At 40.5% G+C, this 21,286-nt stretch overlaps 1 protein-coding gene across 1 annotated transcript in view; it reads left to right on the top strand.

The window, feature by feature from the left end:
- SLC39A10 (solute carrier family 39 member 10) overlaps positions 1-21,286 on the top strand; it is a 79,641-nt gene that overhangs the window by 38,177 nt on the left and 20,178 nt on the right. Inside the window, exons 2-8 of the mRNA XM_090045211.1 lie at positions 381-1,457; positions 2,361-2,568; positions 12,225-12,400; positions 14,690-14,902; positions 15,807-15,927; positions 17,952-18,323; positions 20,267-20,347. Coding sequence (XP_089901337.1) covers positions 390-1,457; positions 2,361-2,568; positions 12,225-12,400; positions 14,690-14,902; positions 15,807-15,927; positions 17,952-18,323; positions 20,267-20,347 — 2,239 coding nt within the window. The 5' untranslated portion in view covers positions 381-389. The remainder of the gene's footprint in view (positions 1-380; positions 1,458-2,360; positions 2,569-12,224; positions 12,401-14,689; positions 14,903-15,806; positions 15,928-17,951; positions 18,324-20,266; positions 20,348-21,286) is intronic.

The raw sequence follows: 21,286 nt of genomic DNA, 5'->3' as shown, positions 1-21,286 counted from the left end.
ACCTTTAGTAGGTAAGAAAATCAGGATTTGTACTATTGTAAACCAGTACCGGTACTGCTACTGTTGTAAACCAGTAACTCTAGAAGTGATCTGCAGGCCATATGATCAGAGAAATTCTATGCTCTCTGTATTCCTGGTTTCATGTGAAAGATTACATTTTTTGCAGTTTTCATCTTTGGTAATATTCTGTGGGATGTTGAGCTATGCTTGAGAGAGGGACTCAGCTACTTGCTGGGCAATAAATGCATGTGAAGCAGAACTCCATCATGAATTCTGTTTTATTTCTTTTGCTTAAGCGACAGAACAAGTGGGAGATGGGTACATTGGAAATGTTGAGAGAGTTTTTACATTTGAGCGTTTCCCTTTTTTGTTTCTTCTAGGAAACAGAGATGAAGGTACACATGCACACAAAATTTTGCCTCATTTGTTTGCTGACATTCATCTTTCATCAGTGCAGTCATTGCCGCGAAGAGGGACATGACCATGGTCCTAAAGAGAGCCAGGTACACAGCCATAATGACTATCAGATCTCGGAAGCATCATATCTTCAGAATGGAGGAACAGAATCTGCACCAAGTAAATTTTCAGTGCTGGAAGCTGAAAATGAACAAAAATACTACATTGAAAAGCTTTTTGATCATTATGGTGAAAATGGAAGATTGTCATTTTTTGGTTTGGAAAAACTGCTGATAAGTCTTGGCCTTGGAGAGGTAAAAGTAGTGGAGATTAATCATGAGGATATTGGCCATGATCATGTTTCCCATTTGGATATTTTAGAGGTACAAGAAGGGAAGCATTCTCATTCTCATAACCATGCTCATTCCCATAGCCACTCAGGTGCAGAAAACCAAACTGGCATTTCCACAAAGAGAAACCATAAATGCGACTCTGAGAAGGAAACAACACGGACATCTGTAAAACTTGATAGTAAACATGTTCATGACCACATTCACCACCACCATCGTCACCACCATCTGCATTATCAACTTGAACATAATGGTACACGTCATTTTCACAATGAGTCAGTCAGTCACAATGAACATGGAGAGCAGAACCATGAGCCTTCAACAGAGACAAATACAACTCAAGAACAACCTGACAGAAAACGACGGAAACACAAGAGGAGACGAAAAGGGAAGAAAACTGGGGAGACTTTGGGAGATACTGCACAGGACTTTGTTCCAGACCATGAGCCAGATGATCAATATGAGCATAATCATGTTCATAAACACGATCATGTACATGATGGATCTCACTCACATGTACACGTTCATGAACACGATAATGATCGTGCTACTGGTCATGGACATCAAGATCCCAGTCCTGATAGTGAGGATGGTTACCATCATACCAGCAAGCGTGAAGCACCTCATAAACAGATTAATGTAAAAAAACATGCTATATTTTCAGCACATAGTCACAAAGATCATGGTGATGATGACCATGAACACGAAGAGGTGAGTGCAAACCACAGCTTCATTATTATTGTGAAAATATGCCGATAGAAGGAAGCATAATAACAGATAAAGCTGTTGCCAATAAACACGTGTGAGAATAAGGCAGTTAAGGTAACTTTGAAAAGCACTAAAATGTTTGCTGATGGTGCTTTGTCTGCTTGTTGATTTGACTACTTACCCTGTGTTTTTTTCAGTAACTAGTTATTTACTTTTGGATGCAGGGGGTGTTTGATTCAAAGTCATGATGCTAAGCTATTTACATTTTAAGTATTGCTTTTTCCTCCTCCCTGAAATTCATATAGACCTTTTTTACAATGTTTGACTTCTTTCTGCATCTCTTAAAGCTTTTAATGATTTTGAAAAGTTCACAGAACCCTTCATAGTAATAACATCCATATCTCTCCTATATGCCTCACATTACAGAACTCCTGGTCCTAAATTCTGACGATGTAGGGGAAGTAGATGCAGAACAATTACGTATATATGGGCTGTACATTGAGTCAGTTTTAGAATTAAATTTAAAATGGAATTGCCTGCTAGATGAGATGTGGAAGTGTATAACTATGTTGTTTCTTCCGTGCACCAGAAGTTGTCTTTGTATTTTTGCTTTTTGTTGACCTTCCCAAGTAAAACTTGAAAAATCTGAAATCCATTTTCAGTGACGTAATCAAGTTCTGTTTATTCAGTGCGGGGCGGGGGGGATGATACATAATACAGCAATTTTTACTGTTTATCCTCCCTACCACCTGGCTTAGCATACATTATTTTCCCCCCTGCTCATGACGTAATGTTGTTGGTCAGAAAGTTCTGAATGCTTAATTCAGACATTTAATTTTCCACAACTGTATGCTTTTGACTGAAGTTACTAGTTAATGCTTACTTTGTTGTGTTATATACTTGCAGTGTTTAAATGTCACTCAGCTGCTGCGGTACTATGGTCTTGGAACCAGCTCTCTAATATCTCCTGAAACGTTTATATACCTGTGTCCTGCGCTGCTGTATCAAATTGACAGAAGGCTTTGTATTGAGCATTATGATGAGCTTCTGGTTGAAGACTTGAATAAAGATAAAAGTGCAACAGCTCAGAATAATGATAAAATAGGTGCCTCAGGTAAGTAGTATTTGTGTCTAAAATTACTGAATTCTAGATGGTAACTCCTTAAGAACTACATTTTCATATTATTTTATGTTTCCGTTGAATGTTTATTCACATGACTTGGTATACAGTGAAAGAATGGTTGACACATTTCACTCTTTTACTAAAACAAAATTAAAATTGAAACAAAATTAATACTAGACCAAAATTGAGGTAATTCCCAGCTTAAATGCAACAGATGAGGAGTGTGGATGGATCACAACTGTGCTCTCATGTAGTTGTGAGCACTGTGTACTAGTCATTTCAGGTTAGATCATCTCTAAGGCTCCCAGCTGAACCCACACATGGGTGTTTTCTCCCTGGTTCCTCTGACTTCTGGCATTAATAATTTAAGGCTAGAACCTATTCTACCTAATAGGTGCCTTAGTGGAATCCTGTTCCTCTCTGTTAATGCTCAGCATGGGAGGTTAGTCTTTCTCCTTTCTACCTGTTTTTTTGTGACTTAGTCTTCAGCTATAAAGATGATGTATAAAAAAAAAAAAAAAAAAGGCTTGTTAATGGTTTTTCAGGGACATAGAGCAGTGTGGAATAGGATTGTATTTTGGTGCCTAAACCACTTTCCTGCCTAATTGTTGGTAGGATCTGGCCTAGTCTCATAATCATTAAAATCCTTGAACTTTTAAATGGCTAAGCATGAAATTTGGATCTTTTGAACTGCTGAGAATTAAGACTTTTTTTTCCATAGTATTTCTGACCAAGTGTGCCAGTTGTGATATGGGCTTTACTCAGCTGTGCTCCACTTCCAGAGTCTTTTCTATTGGAGCAGCCTTTTTAGTCTTAAGCGGTTTTCTAGGAACTACCCCTATTATTCAGGTACATTAATATGATCTTTCCCCAAGTCCAGACAAAATAAATGTAAACCCTTTTATATTTGTGGGACAGTTGCAGAAATGTTCTGTTGGGGGCACATTTTTTATGACTTGAAAGTATTCTTATAGTTTCATAGTTTCTAAGGTCAGAAGGAACCTGAGCAGATCATCTAGTCCGACCCCCTGCCGTGGCAGGAAAGAATACTGGAGTCAAATGACCCCAGCAAGATGTTCATCTAACCTCCTCTTGAACACCCCCAGGGTAGGAGCCTGCACCACTTCTCTTGGAAGCTGGTTTCAGACCCTAGCCGCCCTGACTGTGAAGTAGCGCCTCCTGATATCTAACCTAAACCTACCCTCTGCCAGCTTGTGACCGTTATTCCTGGTCACTCCTGGCGGTGCTCGGGGAAATAGTGACTTCCCCAATGCCTGCTGATCCCCCCTGACTAGTTTATAACAGGCCACAAGATCCCCCCTCAGCCTTCTCTTTTGGAGGCTGAACAGGTTCAGGTCCCGCAGCCTTTCCTCATAGGGCCTGCCCTGCTGTCCCCATATCATACGAGTGGCCCTCCTCTGGACCCTCTCCATGCTGTCGACATCCCTCCTGAAGTGCAGCGCCCAGAACCAGACACAATACTCCAGCTGCGGCCTGACCAGTGCCGCATAGAGGGGGGTATCACCTCCTTGGACCTGCTCGAGATGCATGTGTGGATGCATGCCAAGGTGCAGTTGGCCTTCCTGACTGCCTCCCCACACTTCCTATAGTAACAGTGGATAAGTGTCCTCACTGGTAAATGGTTCTTGGTGAAATATGATTTAAAAATTACCATTTCAGTTCTAAAAATGATCTGATTTTACAATATCAAGTCTCTTTCACATAAGAAAGATACATGGACTGCAGCAAAATTAAGAGAATTGATGGGGTTTGCTGATATTTTTCAGTTTGTTTGTTTTTTATGAAGTTTCTTAATATCATACTTCTTTTCCTGTTATATAATGGTTTTTTTGTAATGTATATTGGAAATCTCCAGTGACATTCCTTATAGTATTCTGTTTTTTTCAAATTATACACTGTACCTTGAGAAAATGATAGACTTGTCTACTGTATCCTAATGGAGGTAGGTTAAATAGTCCTTTTTACTAATTTTTATTAAAAGTCATTACCCATAGTTCTGATGTCAGAATGGTAGATTATATCTTTTTATATGGGGATTCCAATTGCCATTATCCATACATTTTAATGAAAATGTTGACAGATGCTTAGCTGTGGTGTATCTGGTAGGCATAACTATTATAATTGACAAAGCCTTGGGGAAAATTGCCCTTGTTGTGAAAATAAAGATAATAGTAGTAGTGAATATTGATTAGTTGTTTACAGGTGCTTATTAGCATTGTCAGAAATCAAGCTTGAATTAATTATGTCCTGATAGATGTTAATAATTGAAGGAAAGAGTGCCCCGTTAGTAATTATTTTTAATGACTGCAGCATCATTACAAAAAGTTAACTTGTTCTGTATAAATTTCCCATAGTGACACAGCTACTACTTCATTAACTTCGTTCAAAGATTGCTGAAACCAAGTATGCTATGTGCTGCGTATGGTAGCAAATAGTTTGTTTCACAGGGTAGGCTCATTTTAGGCACATTTGACCCTAGCTTAATTACCAAGAGGGTTTGTGAAAAGGCCGCTAAGCATTTTTTGCCAATTAAAATGTTGAAACAGTGTAGAAAACTGTCATCTTGCACATGCTTTTTACCAAGTTAATTAGAAAGTTTCTACAGATGAGCGCTTCTTTTTAAAAGAATGCATTTTCTATCTCGATAATGAGAGAGTGAGTTGATGAATAACTAAGCTTGAAGACCTTTAACATTTTAAGTGACCTAATTTAGAAAATAAGTGAAGTTCATTGCAGACATTTAGCACTTCTTATGACATCTAGTATCTTGAGTACAAATAACACATTTGCCAGCTGCAGACTGTAATGGTCTGTGTTATTGATTTGCTGTGGTGTCTAAAAGCAAACTACTCTTTCACCTGTGAAACAGGTTAGGTTTGAGGCAGACCAACTTGTTTGGGAAATGATGTGTTCTGTAAGAAATTAGAGTCAGTTTGTAGTTGATAGGTGCCTTTTAAAAATAAGTAAATCACAGTAAGCAATTTTATGTAGTACTTTTGGGGAAAAATATTTCTTAACCTTAGGGTAACTGTTATTTTGCCAGTAAGTGGTTGTGGGTTTTTACTAAGGTGAAAGCTGGTAGGTTTTTTTAATTAACAGATAAACACTCCTAAATTATTATCAACATACTCGCTCTAGGGAGATACGCTTTTAACAGTTTTAGCTGGATTTTTGGAAAAATGTTGTAGACATACTGTCGTCTTCAGCAGTTAAAATAAACAACCCTCGTTAGGACTGATTACTTAGTTTAAAAACTTAAACAGTTTCTTAATTAACTGAGAGGACATTTTGAAACTGTATTAGTGCTTGTTCCTAATAGTTCTGTAGTACCTTTCGCTGCAGGATCTCAAAAGGCTTATAAAATATCCAGTGTTCGCAGTTCATGTGAAAGAGAGAGATTATCCCTGGGGGCTACTAAATAATTTAAAAATAAGTGTAATCAAGGTAATCCCTTTCTGTCTGAACTTCCAAATATCTGGCTAACACAGCAGAGCAGGGTGTAGGCAAAAAGGAGATGACTGTCTTGCTCAGGCACTTGTGATGACTGTGTTAGATATTACTGGAGTCATGCAGGTTCACAGGCAGTACTCCTTACAGATTGGAGAAGTAGATTCCATGTTGCTCGGGCTTAGTATCCTGATCTTGAACAGTCCACAAAACAGGAATCTGTAGACTGAACAATTGGACCTATTCTCCAGACTGGGGCAATGGAATCGGCTCCTAGAGTTGAAGAAAGTTCAAAAAACAAACCCCCTGATTTATTGATTGTTTGGGGATGCATAGTGATGCAATTACCAAGCATATGTCCTCTCTGATCCTCCTGGTTTTGTCAAGTGTAGTTCCCTTTTAGGCCTCTGTCACATGACTGGAGGTGTTGGGGGGTGATCACCACCCCCCAACCATCAATTCAGACCAGCCTTAAATGGCAGTCCCCTGACAGTAACCATAACCACCACAGGGGATTTCATAGTTTCGCAGTTAGTAGGGTCAGAAGGGACCTGAGCAGATCATCCACTCCGACCCCCTGCCATGGCAGGAAAAAGTACTGGGGTCAAATGACCCCGGCAAGGTGATTGTCTAGCCTTGTCTTAAAGACCCCCAGGGTAGGAGCCAGCACCACTTCTCTTGGAAGTTGGTTCCAGATCCTAGCCGCCCTGACCATGAAGTAGCACCTCCTGATGTCTAGTCTGAATTTACCCTCTGCCTAATTTGAATTAGGCACTCCTTGCTCTTGGAACAGAGCTGTTGTACCTTTCCAGTAAAACAGGCTTGTTGTGGATGCAGCTATAATGGTAATGCTGCATTTTGAACTGGTATAGTAAAACCATTCCCCATGAATTAAATTAGCTAGAATGATGGTTTAAAGAGCATTTTTGTTGGTTTAATTGCAGCTGCATACAGGCATCCACTGGCACAACTGTGTTTGTTGAAGCTGGTGTTTCTTTGCTCCCATGACTAATATAGCAGTACTGGTTGTAGTTTAGGGCTGGCCTGGCCCTCAGACCTTGTAGTTCTGTTCCATGTGGGACGAGAGAGTTTTCCTTAAGCAAAGACCTGTTATTTGTTAGAACAAAAGCACAGTATACCAGCCTGCACACATCTGTTTTTCCCTAAGCCTCACCCTTCCCTGGATTTGACTCTTGTGCACAGCCATTCCATTGGCTTGACTCCACGTTAGAGATCATTGACAGTAAAACCTCTTCATTGCTTGTGAAATGCCTTTGCTGCTCTTTCAGCCTTCCCAGCTTGACAGAACAGTTGTGTTATTTTGGCTTGGATCATGGAAGAATGCCATTGTCTTAAAATTGCTACCCCAAATGTTTGTTCAGAGGTTACTCTCATGGGAAGCTGTTACCTTCCTGTCCTTTCCACCAACACCATTAAGCCAGATCAGTACATACATCAAGGAAGGTCTTATAAGTCAGTATAAACCAGGTCATGTATGGCTTTCATAAAAATTGTTGCTTCTTAGTATTCCTAGATAATTACATAATGGTTCTTAGAGTATTTTGTAGTGTTACATATCACAGATGTTGTAAAAAGCTCTGTTTGAACCAAATGTATTAAATTTATTAATAACCTACATTTTTGGGAGGGATATACTTAATTCTTTCCTAACAGTGTTATATCGTGTGTACAGGACATTAAAAGATACATATTAAAAGATCTGTGCATCTCTGTGGAACAGTCCCACAGGAATTGGAATCTTCCTTGTCTCTTCAGTGCTTTATTTTATTTTTGTTATTTGTACACATCCCTTAACTTTTGGCTTGATGACAGACCCTATTTTTTAAATATACTGGTATCAAAAGCCAGGGATCCCAGTATAGTTACATTGTGAACTTAGAAGTCTGAATAGACATTGATCAACACAGTGACTTTCTCTCAAAGTTAGGGAGACAGAAATTGAAGGCTGCAGTTCAGAGAGGTAGAAGTTCATAGAATTCCTAATTCTAATCCTGCTGGGCCTCTTAATCATGATGTCATGTTTAGATACCCTGTCATGGGCAAAAGTATAAGAGCCATTAGAGATTCATTAGCCAAATCTGTACTATGATATAGGAAAGACAGCAGGTATTTGGCAGGATGCACGATCTCCAGTCCAGACATGGATATACTGTGATGCCAGGTGCAAAGTTAAATGGCTGGGGTCCTTATATAGGAGGACCAAAAAGATGATATAACTTGGCTGGAACTAAAAATGATGTGATTTGACCTCAGAGTACTGATTTAAATATTATATAGCTAGAATATTTTAATGATGAACAACGTATCTGACAGGCATGAGGAGACCAGATTCCTTAGAGCTTCAGCCACAGGCCGGTCACCAGGGGGAATGATTTTACTTGCTGTAGAAAACTGAAAGGGTACCCATCCAAAGATTTGTATCCTTGACATGCACATGAAAACCCATGAGATGCATTATAAAAATGGACAAAAGCAACAGCAATGCTTCCTTCTGCTGTAAAACATCCATCGCACATTCTCAACAACCAGGTGAGAAACTGTCAGTGCCCACTCAAAATAGATAAAACTTTTACCCTGTCAGAGTAAGCTAATTTTGTAGCTATTCCAGATTTCAGGGGTAGAAGAAGAGAATTCCAAAAGGAAGTTTTCTTTTACAGAGTACCATTTGGCTGTAAGTTCTTCCCAATTTAATGAGAATGATCAAGTTCAGGGTACTCTGCTGATTCCAGTAGTAACAGAATAGTATGGGGATAGGTATTTAGAAGTTGATTGGTTTCTCAAGTGTATGCTGCCCTGGTGTGGTCCCCTTTCCTTTGAATTCCAGGCTCAGTATCAAAGCAAACTGGTTCGGTTAGGTCTAGCTGAAGGAAGGCCAACAACAGATTTGTACATTAGTAGGGGTCTACCTTCCTTACAGCTGAACAGTTCAAGATTTGCAACCGGATTGTCGTGCCGGTCAACATTTTCATGGTCTTTTCGCACTGGGGCCCTCCCCTATGCCACTGATTGGCTGAGGGGCCCTGGTGGTCATGCCCCTTGCTACTGGTTGCCCAAGGGGCCAAAACAGCAGCTGATAACCTAGTTACGCTCATAGGCCCACAGAAGCCATTATTTGCCACCTTAATACCATCATCATAATTTATCAGTGTTGTAAAAACAATGTTAGCAATAATCATTGCTAACTCTGAGACAGGCGCAATTCATGTTAGCTGTTAAATGCTAGCATACAGCATCCGCTGGCAGTTGCCACTGACATTCTCTGTCTCTGTAGAGTGAACACGTGTCCATATGCTGAGATCGCATGCTAAGCGTCCACGGAGTTGGTTGGAATGGTGATGCTGGATTTTGTCAGGGTGTACAAATGTCAAAAATGATGAGAAACAGAGTCACAGGCATCTGGCACTCTGACAAGTTTTGTGTAAGCAATATGTTCCTTGTCATGCTTTCTGCCATCCAGAAATAGATTTCAGTACCTGAAGGTCAGAACTCAGCACAGACACCTGATTGGGGTAAAAAATATGAACAGCCCTAAGGAAGAAGGCAACTGGTTGTTTGAACCGCAGTGTTAGTGACAGGTTGTATTTGCAGTTCTGGTTCAACTTCACAGTTGTTGCCTGGAACAGGTCCTTTCTCCACTGGTTTTCATAGCAACAGCTTGATAGTTCATATGATGCCATATCTTATCAAATCCATCATCTTGCGTACATGGTGGATCACAGCCTGGCGGCCTTCAAACTACATTAGAGGTTCCATGAACTGAGTAGAATTTTCTGCCACAAACTTCATTCGATCTTGAATGTCCTCCTATTCCAGGAGATTGCAAAGTTTAAGCATGCACTGTGTGCCAAGTGATTTCCAGCTCCTTGGACACAAATTGCTAGTAGTACTGCATATTCTTAGCATTGTAATGAACCATGTTGAACCACAAATTCCACCTTGTGAGCACAGGCGCTGGTGGTGGCAACAGTGAGAGACTCTGTGTACTGTACCTTATCTATACTGTTTTTCCTTGACACATCCAGAGTCATGTTGCAGGCAATACAAAACAACTTGCCCCCATCTGTGTGCAAGGTCCTTACAGCATATATACTGCCTTACACCGTCCAGATCTGAAATGTATTTTGCCTCCTTGGAGGATTTCTTCTCACTCTTCATCCTCCTCAAGCTACAGCGTGCTGCAGCGGCATGCCTTTGGCTGCCTCAAATATGGTGCCACAGCCTTTTCTCTTCCTTGACTGGTGCCAGACTGGTGCCTGTACTGAGCCTAATTCACAGGCTCAGCCTCATTAGCTCCCTCTCATCCCACATGCTCCAAGGCTGCAGGGCTTCCCATTCTTTTCTTTGGTAGCTAGTGAGCTTTTTTTGTTTCCCCAGATGATCCTGCCAAAATTGCGGAGCCCACTTCTTTTTGCAGAAGACACCTGATTTAACTTTTTCTGCAAAAAATGTGAATTCGCAATTTCGGTAGGTCCCTACATATCAGTGAATAGGGGTGTGTACTGGGGGCTAACAAGGAGTCTTAGGATGCTGTTTGCTAGAGTTAGCTGAAGGCTGACTGCTTTTTTCCCCTCAGTTCTATGAGTTTCCCAACTTTCTATAACAGTACTGTTTATTGAATGCCTGCATGTACTGGCCTAGTCCCTGGTTCTTTACTGTAGTCAGTATACCAATAGAACTATTCCCTTTCTCTGTATCTCTGCAGAGACCCATTTGTTATAGGCTGGTCCTGTGCATGAGCTTACAGGTAGGCTGAAACTATTTGTGAGGTATCTGAAAGAAGACAGATGAAAAGAAAAAGTGATTGGTGAACAGGCTTACTGCCATCTTACCTACATCTGGAAGGTGAACAACAGACCAACCAGTTGAGTTTCAGAACCTGGAAGAAAATCAAGTAGTACTGTAATGCAGTCTTTGTATCTAACACAGGACAGAATGTCTTTAAATTATCAGATGATGATTTAATCATGAATTTACCTTATTAGGGTAAGTGATTAAATTTTATTTAACACAAATTAAACAGTAAGAAGGTTGAAAATAATTTTCATTTCACCCAATCATCAAGCAATTTTTCCCCAAATAGCATCTCTATAATGACTCGCTGACTTCACAGGAAACAAATGTGAGGTTTAAGATCAGCTTTATTAAGCGATCATTTAATCTGTTAGCAAGTGCTGATGTATCTAACCTTGTAGCCCTTGCCTCAGCCAGGTTGACCTTTTTTGATGCAGAAATTGGTGCTGTTTGCTACAGAGTATCTATGATCAGAAGCTAAAGTTAAACAGTACTGTCTAATAGATCATTTTAACTACACAAAAGTGAATGAAGCCTTGATAAAAATAGTAGTTTTGGAGTTTGAGCACTTCCTACAAAAGGTTTGGTGCCGTGAGCAAAGAAATTAGCTCTTGTTTGATTCCTCGTGTGTAATGGGAATCAAGATGTTCTGTTTCAGTAAATGAAGTAGTAAGCCAGCAAGCTTGGCTTTTGTTATCTTTCCTCTTTAGAGCTGAAATAATTTGTACAGGGCCCCAAACAGGGGAAGCTTTCCTGCCACCTTTGTTGCTTCCAAGCTACTTTTGATTTATTATGATTATTTTATGTCTCTGGTCTTTTGAAGCTTTTTCCATTTTAAGGCTATGATTTATTTATCTTCCATAAATGAAAAGGTAGGTAATAGCATGTTAGGTGAAAGGAACAACACATAGGCTAGTTACTCTCACGTAGCAAAGGAGAATTCAGTTTCTTCCAGTTAACTTCTGCATTAGAATCTCATTAAAACAAATGTCAAGTAGGAAATAATTCCTTTAAAAATGCAGTAAACCAAAAGAAAAGAGGCTGTTACTTTCCTGCCCTATATTTTTCATGTTTCATTAGTGGCCTACTCCTGGAACTCTGCATTAGGAAAAATCACTGTAGCCTAGTTGAGCTTTCAGCTAATTGGCTTCCTTTTAATGTCTTTTTGTTTGTTACACTGTTGAAATAAACCGGTAGACACTATATATGTGTGAAACTGAATATTGATTTTATATTTTTCAGCATTTATTTGAATGCTTATAAAGGTAAAGTTTAAGACAAGACAGTCCCCACTTCAGTTATCATCACTCACAAGAGTTTTCCTGGTTTTCTGTTGATAAACTTTCTGCATTAATTTCTTCCCACAGCCACAGCCTGGTTTTGTGGACTCATTTCTATCACTGTCATTAGCCTGCTGTCTTTGCTGGGTGTCATCTTGGTTCCCATCATTAACCAAGGGTGCTTCAAATTCCTTCTAACGTTCCTGGTTGCTCTGGCTGTTGGGACACTGAGTGGAGACGCGCTACTCCATCTGTTGCCACACGTGAGTACTGTTCTGCCCCCGGACCTCTTAATGTCAGTTCAGTAAGGCCCCCTCTACACGTTACAGGTGTTGCACAGTTAACTGAGACCAGCTACATGTGATGCAAAGTACATCACACCATAAAGTTATATCTCAAAAGTGTACTGACTGTATAGCTGGTTGCTGTCCATCTTTAATTTTCACATGTAGCAGGGTCTCCCCTGTGGCTGGAAACCCCATCAGCTAATGAGGCTCCAAGCTGCAGGGTTGCATTATGCCCAGCCAGGGCTGGGAGCCCTGCAGCTGAGGGGACTCTCAGCCCTGGCAGCTGCAGACTCTGAGTCCGAGCAGTGCTTTTAGGCACCCCTGGGGCTGGGAAATTGCAGCCACGCCCTGCAGCTGCCAGGAGCCAGCAGCCACAGTTGCGGGGCACTGCTGAGACCCAGCTAGCCCCAGGTTAGGCTCCCGTTGGGAGTTAAGGTGCAGTGGGATCTAATGCTCAATCCCACAGCCTCCTTTCCTGCCGTGCCACATGTGCAATTGTGTGAATTGCATATTGGATCTCACTTTGCCTTACCTGCACGTATAGAGGTGCCCTAAATAATTAATATCTTAACTGTTGATTTATTTGTATATTTATCGATGGAGCTATAGATTGACTTAACCTGTGAGGGAAATTTTAAAACTGTGCCAAAGGAAAAAATGGTATTTTCTTCTGTTTCTGTTAAATTGAAAGTTCTTTAAAAAAAAAAAACAGGAGAAATTGAAGCTTTTGATATGCTTGGTCAAAAGTTACAACATAATTTCAGTTTTTGTGTTTCCTACCTTGTGAAACTCCTGTTCTCACAAATTTTGCCAAGTTATTTCAGGTAGATTTTTGAAAATTCACAAGATGATGGGTCCCAAATTACCTTTTGTGTTTTTATAAACTGTTTTCTGTATTTTGTTTTGGGTTTTGAAATTTAGAAACTCTTAATACTCCAGATCTTTTATCCGTAAATTTACCTCTCGAGTCTAGAGGAGGAAAATATTTTTAACGAGTTGCAGTATATTGAAATTCATTTACAGAGAAAAGATGGAGAATGTATTCAGTATTCTCCTTTGCCTCCCTTGAATATAATTATTTTTAGTTAAACTGTAAAATCCATCAATATTTACTTTGTAGTCAACAGTACACATGTATGGGCCATGTATATGTTAAAAGAATTTTTAAGTGTATTTTGGATCACAGTTAAGTTGTAGTTTGATTGTAGTGGGCAAAATGTGGCATACCATTATGCTGCTAACACTGTAGGAACTTTCATGTAATAGGTAGGGCTTTGTGAAACGGCACTGTTCCATTTTGCCTTGACTCTCAACAGTTGAACAGAACAGTGTTTCATATCAAATTTCATTTAAAGTCAAAACAGCTGTTCCATTCCGTTCTGTCAAAACAGAAAGGCTGTTTCGACACTGTTTCAAGTTTCGCGGGGGTGGGAAGTCAGCTAGATCTCTCTGGAGGTGGGAGGCACCCCAGCTGAGCTGCTTTCCCGTGACCTGCGCTACATCATGCTGGGGGTGGGAGGCAGCCCATCTGCGCTGCCTCCCTGTCCCCTGCCAGATCTTGCGCTGGGGATGGGAAATCAGCCCAGCTGGACTGACTTCCCATCCCCAGCCTATGGTCAAAACGTTTTGACTTTTGAAATGTTTCAGCCAGTCAGTCTCCTTTTATTTCAAGGCGATTTTGACAGCCTTTGTTTCATTCCGATTTTGCTGTTTTGACCTCGAAATTGGTCAAAACAGTGTTGAAACAAAACAACCAACAGCATTTCACACAGCCCTGGTAATAGATCAGTTTTAATTTCTTTAGGGAGCAGGGCCAGATTATCATTTACAAAGTAGTGCAAAGGACTTGGAGCTTGTTCCTTTAAGTGCCACACTAAACACTTTAGGAGGGACATTATTGATTAGGATGGTAGATGTGCAGTGGCTTTCACCCTTTTTTTTTCATTTGTAGACCTCCTAAACATGTTTTAATGGAGGTATGGAACCCTGATTTGTGAGTGTTGGTAATGACATAATTTTTGATTGATCACAGTCATCTTTCACAGACCCCTTAGACAGTCTGTGGACCCCCAGGGGTCTGCGGACCATAAGTTGTAAGCCACTGTTCTAATGAAACTATTAGTATTCTTATGAACTGTTGTTGGAAGAAATTTTTGGTGCTACTTTTTCTAGTAATCCAGCAGCATGTTATGCTGGACCAGGAGCTACTCAAGTTTACTAATAATGCAAGTTCACATTTGTGGTCTTTATTTTCTGTCCTAATAGTCTCAAGGAGGCCATAATCACAGTCACCACCAAGGGCATGTTCATGAACACAGGCATTCTCATGGACATTCCCATGAGCATGGACTAGGAGCTGAAGGATTTCTAGAAGAATATGATGCAGTATTGAAAGGACTTGTTGCACTTGGAGGCATTTACCTTTTGTTCATCATTGAACACTGCATAAGAATGTACAAGCACTATAATAAACAAAAGGTATGTGATATGTTTTCTAATTTTTTCACTTACAGAATTTCAACATTTGTGAAATTGCAGTAACAGGTAGGCAACATTTTTTTTTGGCCAGAGTGTCAAAAAACTGACGATGTCTACCTTGGAAGGTGCTGGAGTGCCAGCATGCCAGAAAAACAAAACGAGGGTACATGGCAGAATGCACTGCATATTAATATAGTTAATAATCATAAATGTTGCCCTTTTTATAGTAAATATCAGATTTTTTAAAAATTGTAAATCTAGTGGCAATAAATAAAACTTCTGATCTTGTGTATTTGTTTTGTGAGGGGCGGGCATGCCCCCGCCCCTCACAACAGCCCCCCAGCCCTACTTATTCTTCTTGCCTCCCACCTAAAGCCCCTGCCCCCTCAGCCCGGGCTCCATAGCTATCAGCAGCTACCCAGAACCTGGGTTGGCTGCAGCCGGGAGGCTCCAAACAGCTGCTGCCCTCTTGCCCTGGCCCCAGGCTTTGGGAAGGCAGCAGGTGCTGGCACTGCACTCACTGAGGCCAGGCCAGGGCTGGGGTGGAGAGGCAGCAGCTGTTTGCAGCCTCCTGGCTGCAGCCAGACATGGTGCCCAGGCTGCTTGCAGTAGGGCTTGCAGCCTCCCACCTGCCTGCTGTGAGCAGCCCAGGCTTCCAGCTGACAGCAGCTACCTAAAGCTGGGGCTGGCTGCAGTCAGGAAGCTGCAAACATCTGTTGCCTTTCGGCCCTGGCCCCAGTGTGTACCTAGGAAAATGGCCTTGCATGCCATACTCAGCACACATGCTAGGAGTTGCCAACACCTGTTCTATAATTACTGTGATGCATGTGACTAGATTAGTAAAACTTCCTTTCCCTTCAGTATTGTTGCATACTAAATGCTCATTGTAAATTATCTATTGCAGACTAAACAGAAATGGTGTAAGAAAAAACAGACTGAAGAATCACCAGGTGGAACGAAGCTTTCAGATCATAAACTAAATAGTAGGCCAGATGCTGACTGGCTTCAGCTCAAACCTCTTGCAGGTAGATATTAATTTTCAGAATTTGTCTTCGATCTCTGCCCCTGAGAAGAGATTTGTGGCGTGAAACCAACAAGTTTGTAACAGGTGCTTCTCTCTGTAAATATTTGGGCTCTGTCAGTGCCCTTTAACTTCCATTATGAAGATTTCATGTACATGAAGCTTGGCTTCCCTGAGAGCCAGGGTCACTTTGAAGGCTTTGTTATGGCCTATTGAAGAGATTCTCAGACCAAGACAGATGGCCCTGCATCTTTTTTTTTTCTTTTTTAATCATGAATGACTAATTGGATGTTTGCAGCTTGTTTAGGGTTTTATTTGTTAATTTTCATAATTAAAGGGGGAAATTGATGTCATTTTGTAAAACCCTGTTTGAAAATATTTGACTTGTTATATTTGTTGAGGCTGTTAAAAAAAACGGTCCATAATATATTTCTTATGCTTCTTAGTCTAATATTTTTAAATAGCAGTGCAAGCAGCTAACTACTGTTGTAGAAACATTGGAAATTCTCTGCTTAGATTGTCTTCATGGTCACATGTTAAATAGCTTCACTTTAATGAGCAACAGGACTTTAAGTGTCTCTTCTCAGAACTAAATTGCCAGAGTGCAGTTTTTGTCAAAACATATAGTAAAGTCCATACAATATAAACTGAAACCATACAGTAAATCTCAGAGTTTTTAAAAACAAGGCAATTTATTTCACTTAACTGTAGAAGCCTGCAGTGACCTTGATTTTTTTTTTTTTTTTTTTGCTGTGCCAGTCCCTGATTTGAAAGACTCTTCCATTTAGATAAAGATACTATATTTCCGGGCATACAGCACATGCCTTTTCACCCAGAAAATTCAGCCCCTCAAAACTGGGGTGCATATACTTAGTGGAAAAACTGATTTTCTTACTGCCATAGAATCACCCTGCTTGATTCCTGATCCACAGAGCAGCAGCTGGTGCATTACGATTCAGGCACCTGAGCGAGTCAGTTAACTTAATGGTATTAATGATCATTTCTTCTTTTAAATGGTCTCGATGTTCCATCAATCAAGCTAACCTTTCTTAGGCTGTTTGCAGTCTTCTAGCTGCTTCTGCTCTGTGTCTCTCTCTCTGTGTCCCTTGGCCTGTTTGGATAACATACATCTTACTGCATAAATTTGATCTGGAAAGTGTCATAGAATTTTTACAGTTTCTTATCTCTGGTCCTAAAATATTGGCGCTCTTTTTGTTGTTGTTTTTGGCCAGTATGATTTCTCCTTGTTTTTTGACCTGCTGCATGATTGTTTCTTGCTGCTCCTCTCTTCCCTTCAGTTAGTTCATTTTATTACTTGAGGTAAAACTGAGGACACTAAACTTATTACACCTGAGCATTCTAATCACTTCTCTCAAATGTTTCATGTACAATTTTCTTCCTCTGTGCTATCATTAGAGCACCGTAATAATAACCCTATTCATTCCAGTAAAAATAAGATGATATATTCAGCTCTTTCACTGTATGGAATAAAAGAATTAATATGGGTGCAGTACAATGAACTGGAAAGATCGTCTGTGTTCAGCCACAGATGCTACTACATATCAGCAATTAAGTGTTCCTTGTGCGTGTGCACACAAAAAGAACCAGATTAAGTTGCATTGCACTTTTGGGCTGTTGGCATGCAAGGGATTTTATTGTAGTCCTGACAGCTGTTTTCTCTGCATTGAACTGTGAACATGTTGTCAGCAGCAGAATACCAGGTACAAGCTAGGTCAGGCTAAAAGTTATTCTTGGTATTGCAGGTAACTTAGTTGCAGTGCCATTGCCTGGTAATGGTGATCTCTGCATATCCTACAAGCACTTAACTGAAAAACAATGCTGCAAGAGAAAACATACCCATCTCTATGGGAAAAGTGATTTTTTGTTTTAAGCTTACGATGTGCTGGAATGTTCAATAAACTTTTGTTTTAGCAAAGCCATTAGATCCTGATAAGCAAAGGTGTACCTGCTGGTGGTATCTTAATTAAGAATTAACATACCGTGTCTCTCTGGCTGGCTTTAATACAGGAGCTGATGACTCAGTTGTATCTGAAGATCGACTTAATGAAACTGAACTGACTGATCTAGATGGCCAGCTGGAATCCCCGCCCAAAAACTTCCTGTCTGGAGAAAATGCATGCAATATGCACCATTCTCACAACGATGTCTTGCATGCTGTTCAAGAGCACAATCTCCATGATGCAGAGTATGATGACAGCCCTGGAGAAGATAAAATCATAGCTAGAAAACACAACCATCACTGGCACCACAAACATTCCCACCATTCCCATGGCCACTGCCATTCGGGAAAAGACCTGAAAGATACTGGCATAGCCAACATAGCTTGGATGGTAATTATGGGAGATGGCATCCACAATTTTAGTGATGGCTTAGCAATAGGTAAGTGCATACGGGGTGCAAGACGTGTTTTTTACAGCTGTACATGCCCTAGAAAATTCACTGCATGGGAAGCCCGCTACATGGCACCAGTATCAGAAGTATTGTTAGAAGCAGTGCCATAGATGTTTGTCATGGCTTTAAGTATTGTTTTATTTAACCTTGCTTAAAGCTCGTATAAGGACTTCAGTATATTTAAAAAAATGGGAACCCTGTCTACACTATTTTCCCAAGTGCCAGTGCTGCAAAGGGGAAGGGCAAGACGTTTTTGCCAAATATCCCTTAAACTAAAACCGTGTATGAAATCCCTGGTGACTGTAATAATTGTTTATTGTCTGGATTTCATAACTCTCTTCTTTCAAAATATTAAATGAAAAGAAATCTCAAACTTTCAGTTTATCATCAGTCATAATTGTGTTGTGAGTCAGGTTTCCAGAGCTGTTTGCTATACCAAAAATACTTAAGTTGTACTCCAATTAACTTAGCCTGTGTTTGAGCAAGATAAGTTCCCTTGTAAACAATACCAATAATAGCTTTGTTGCTAACCAAATGTAGTAGAGACTACTTCTGGGGAGAGAAACTGGAGCAGAAGTAGTAGGCCTTTTTGTTGTCGATTTGAATAATATGTTAACATCACTCTTTCAAATACACTTAGTCCTTAGTTGGTCTAATACAAGATATCACACCTACCCAAAGAATCTTGCCTGCCTATGTCCTTAAACCAACATGGCTACAACCAGAAACCCTGCTTAGTGCATTTTTGAACACATCATATTTGAAGAAAAATGAGAATTGTCAAGCACAGCTTATTAGAAATGGGTGCTAGCCTGCCGCCTCTGCACCTCCCTCACCCGTCCCACAGTGTAGTGCACTGGGTCTTTGTCATGGATTCTCACAGGGGATGCTTGGTTAGAATCCTTAGCCTTGTCTAGTCTCCGAGTGCCCCTGGCTCCTTTGGTTTCCAAGACCCTAGACTTTCAGTCCCAGTCCCTGGTTACCTTCTTGTTCAGTTTCTGCAAGAAGCTTGACCCCTTCAGAGGGGAAAGGAGTGCACCCTGAAGTGCCAAGCAGCAGTGCAGACAGGTCCACTTCAAGAAGGGCATTTATTGGGAAACCGAAGTTCAGCAAACAGTTTTTCTTGCCCTCCAAAGGGAAGCTGCTCTGTTTCAGTTCAGCCCACAGAGCCCTGAAAACCACAAAGCTGGATTTCCTCTCCCTGCTCTCAGGCCGACACCCTCCTTTCTGGGCCCTTCTCTGCAGTGTTCCCTTGTTTCATGCTACTCTCCCTTTTTCCCTTGACACTGTCTCCAGTGCAGTGGGATGTCCTCTTTCGAGGGGTGTTTGACAAGCCCAGGTGAGGTGTCTTGAAGCTATTTGATTTTTTTCTGGAGGTGTATCTTGCATCTATAGGTGCATTTCTTTAGTCTCTTTGGCTTGTGCATCCTATTTGTGGTCACCATTTCTAAATTAAAGTTCCTTATCTGGAGCTATAGCTTGCGTTCATTATACCTGAATGTATAACTTTGTTCTGTGTTAAAACAGATTTTGTATGAGTGGTCCAAGTTTAATAAGCACTAAGGGACCTGTCTTGTCTAACCTTCTGAGGGGCCAGCAAATAAACAGATGGAACAAATATGCTATCCCAGGCCTTCTGCCAAAATATATTAGCTTCCAAGGATTTTTTCTTAAAAATATGGAAAAGAGGAGACAGGTGGTTGGGGCTCTCTTATACTTAACCTTCTACCCAAAGGAACCTAGTGTTTTTGCTAATTTGCGTCCTAGGAAAATCCTAAAACAATGGGAAGCTTACGCTGAAATGGCATATTCTGCAAAAAAATTAGCAGTTTCACAAAGGCAGTGCTGTTTATTATGTTGTTTTATTATTATTATTATTATTATTAAATTTCCTGCAAAATTAAAATACCATTAACATCTTATTTTTCCAGGAGCAGCGTTTAGTGCCGGACTGACAGGAGGAATTAGTACTTCTATAGCAGTGTTTTGTCATGAGCTTCCCCACGAATTTGGTAACTAATTACTTAAGCTTGATATATTTAATCTCTTTCACACTAAATAAATAGCTGCTTTATGCAAAATGTATCCAAGAGCTATTGCCACACTAATGAAGGTAACTAATGTGATGTGAACCACATTAGGGTGACCATTTTAAACCACAAAAATTCACATACAGAACATGATTGAACAGTGTCATCATTCACTCCATATAATGAGAATATCAATACATGAATATTTTGGAAAAAACCTGGTGTCGTCATTATGCTGTCTATTCTGAATGTGAAACTTTCAGAACGCTTGTTTATAATGAACTAAACAGATTGGAATAGCTGACTTATGCATTGGCCACTGTACTTGTTCTGGTGGTTCCATCAATGATGGATATTTTAAAAATTCATATTCTGCTAATAGTTCATACTGAGAGCTACCATATCAATTAGCTCAAACTTATGTGATATGTGGGCCCTGCATATAGAGAAGGTGCAGTATTCCTTTTTTTAACGATGTACTACATTTTATTACAGTGAATACATAACTGGTTGAATCCTTATGGATTCTTATGCTCTGCAAAGTATTCTGTATGCTGATCTGGCAGCAAACAGAAATCTTCATCTGCACCTGTAGCAGTTTGCCTGGAGAACAGATATGGATCCCTAGCAACATGGGGAGGAGCATGTTCCATTGGTAGATGACAGAACAGGCCTCCCCAAGGTGGGAATCATTGAGAAGACCACCACCACCAAGAAGAAGCAACAGGTAGTGGTGGTTGGAGAATCCCTTTTGCCAGGCTGACCAGTTGTCTCAGGAGGTCTGCTGTTTGCCCAGAGCCCAGATCCAAGATGTCACAGAGGAATACTAAGACTCGTCTGTCCCTCTGACTACTACCCATGCTGGTCATTCATATAGGCACTAATGATACCGGCAGGGGAGACCCTGAGCAGATCAAAAGT

The sequence above is a fragment of the Crocodylus siamensis genome, chromosome 4 (genome assembly GCF_052110815.1).
Source record: "Crocodylus siamensis isolate JL-2025a chromosome 4, ASM5211081v1, whole genome shotgun sequence".
Classification (NCBI taxonomy): Eukaryota; Metazoa; Chordata; order Crocodylia; family Crocodylidae; genus Crocodylus; species Crocodylus siamensis.
Note: the sequence above shows the minus strand (reverse complement) of the source record. Positions and strands in the feature narration are given on the sequence as shown.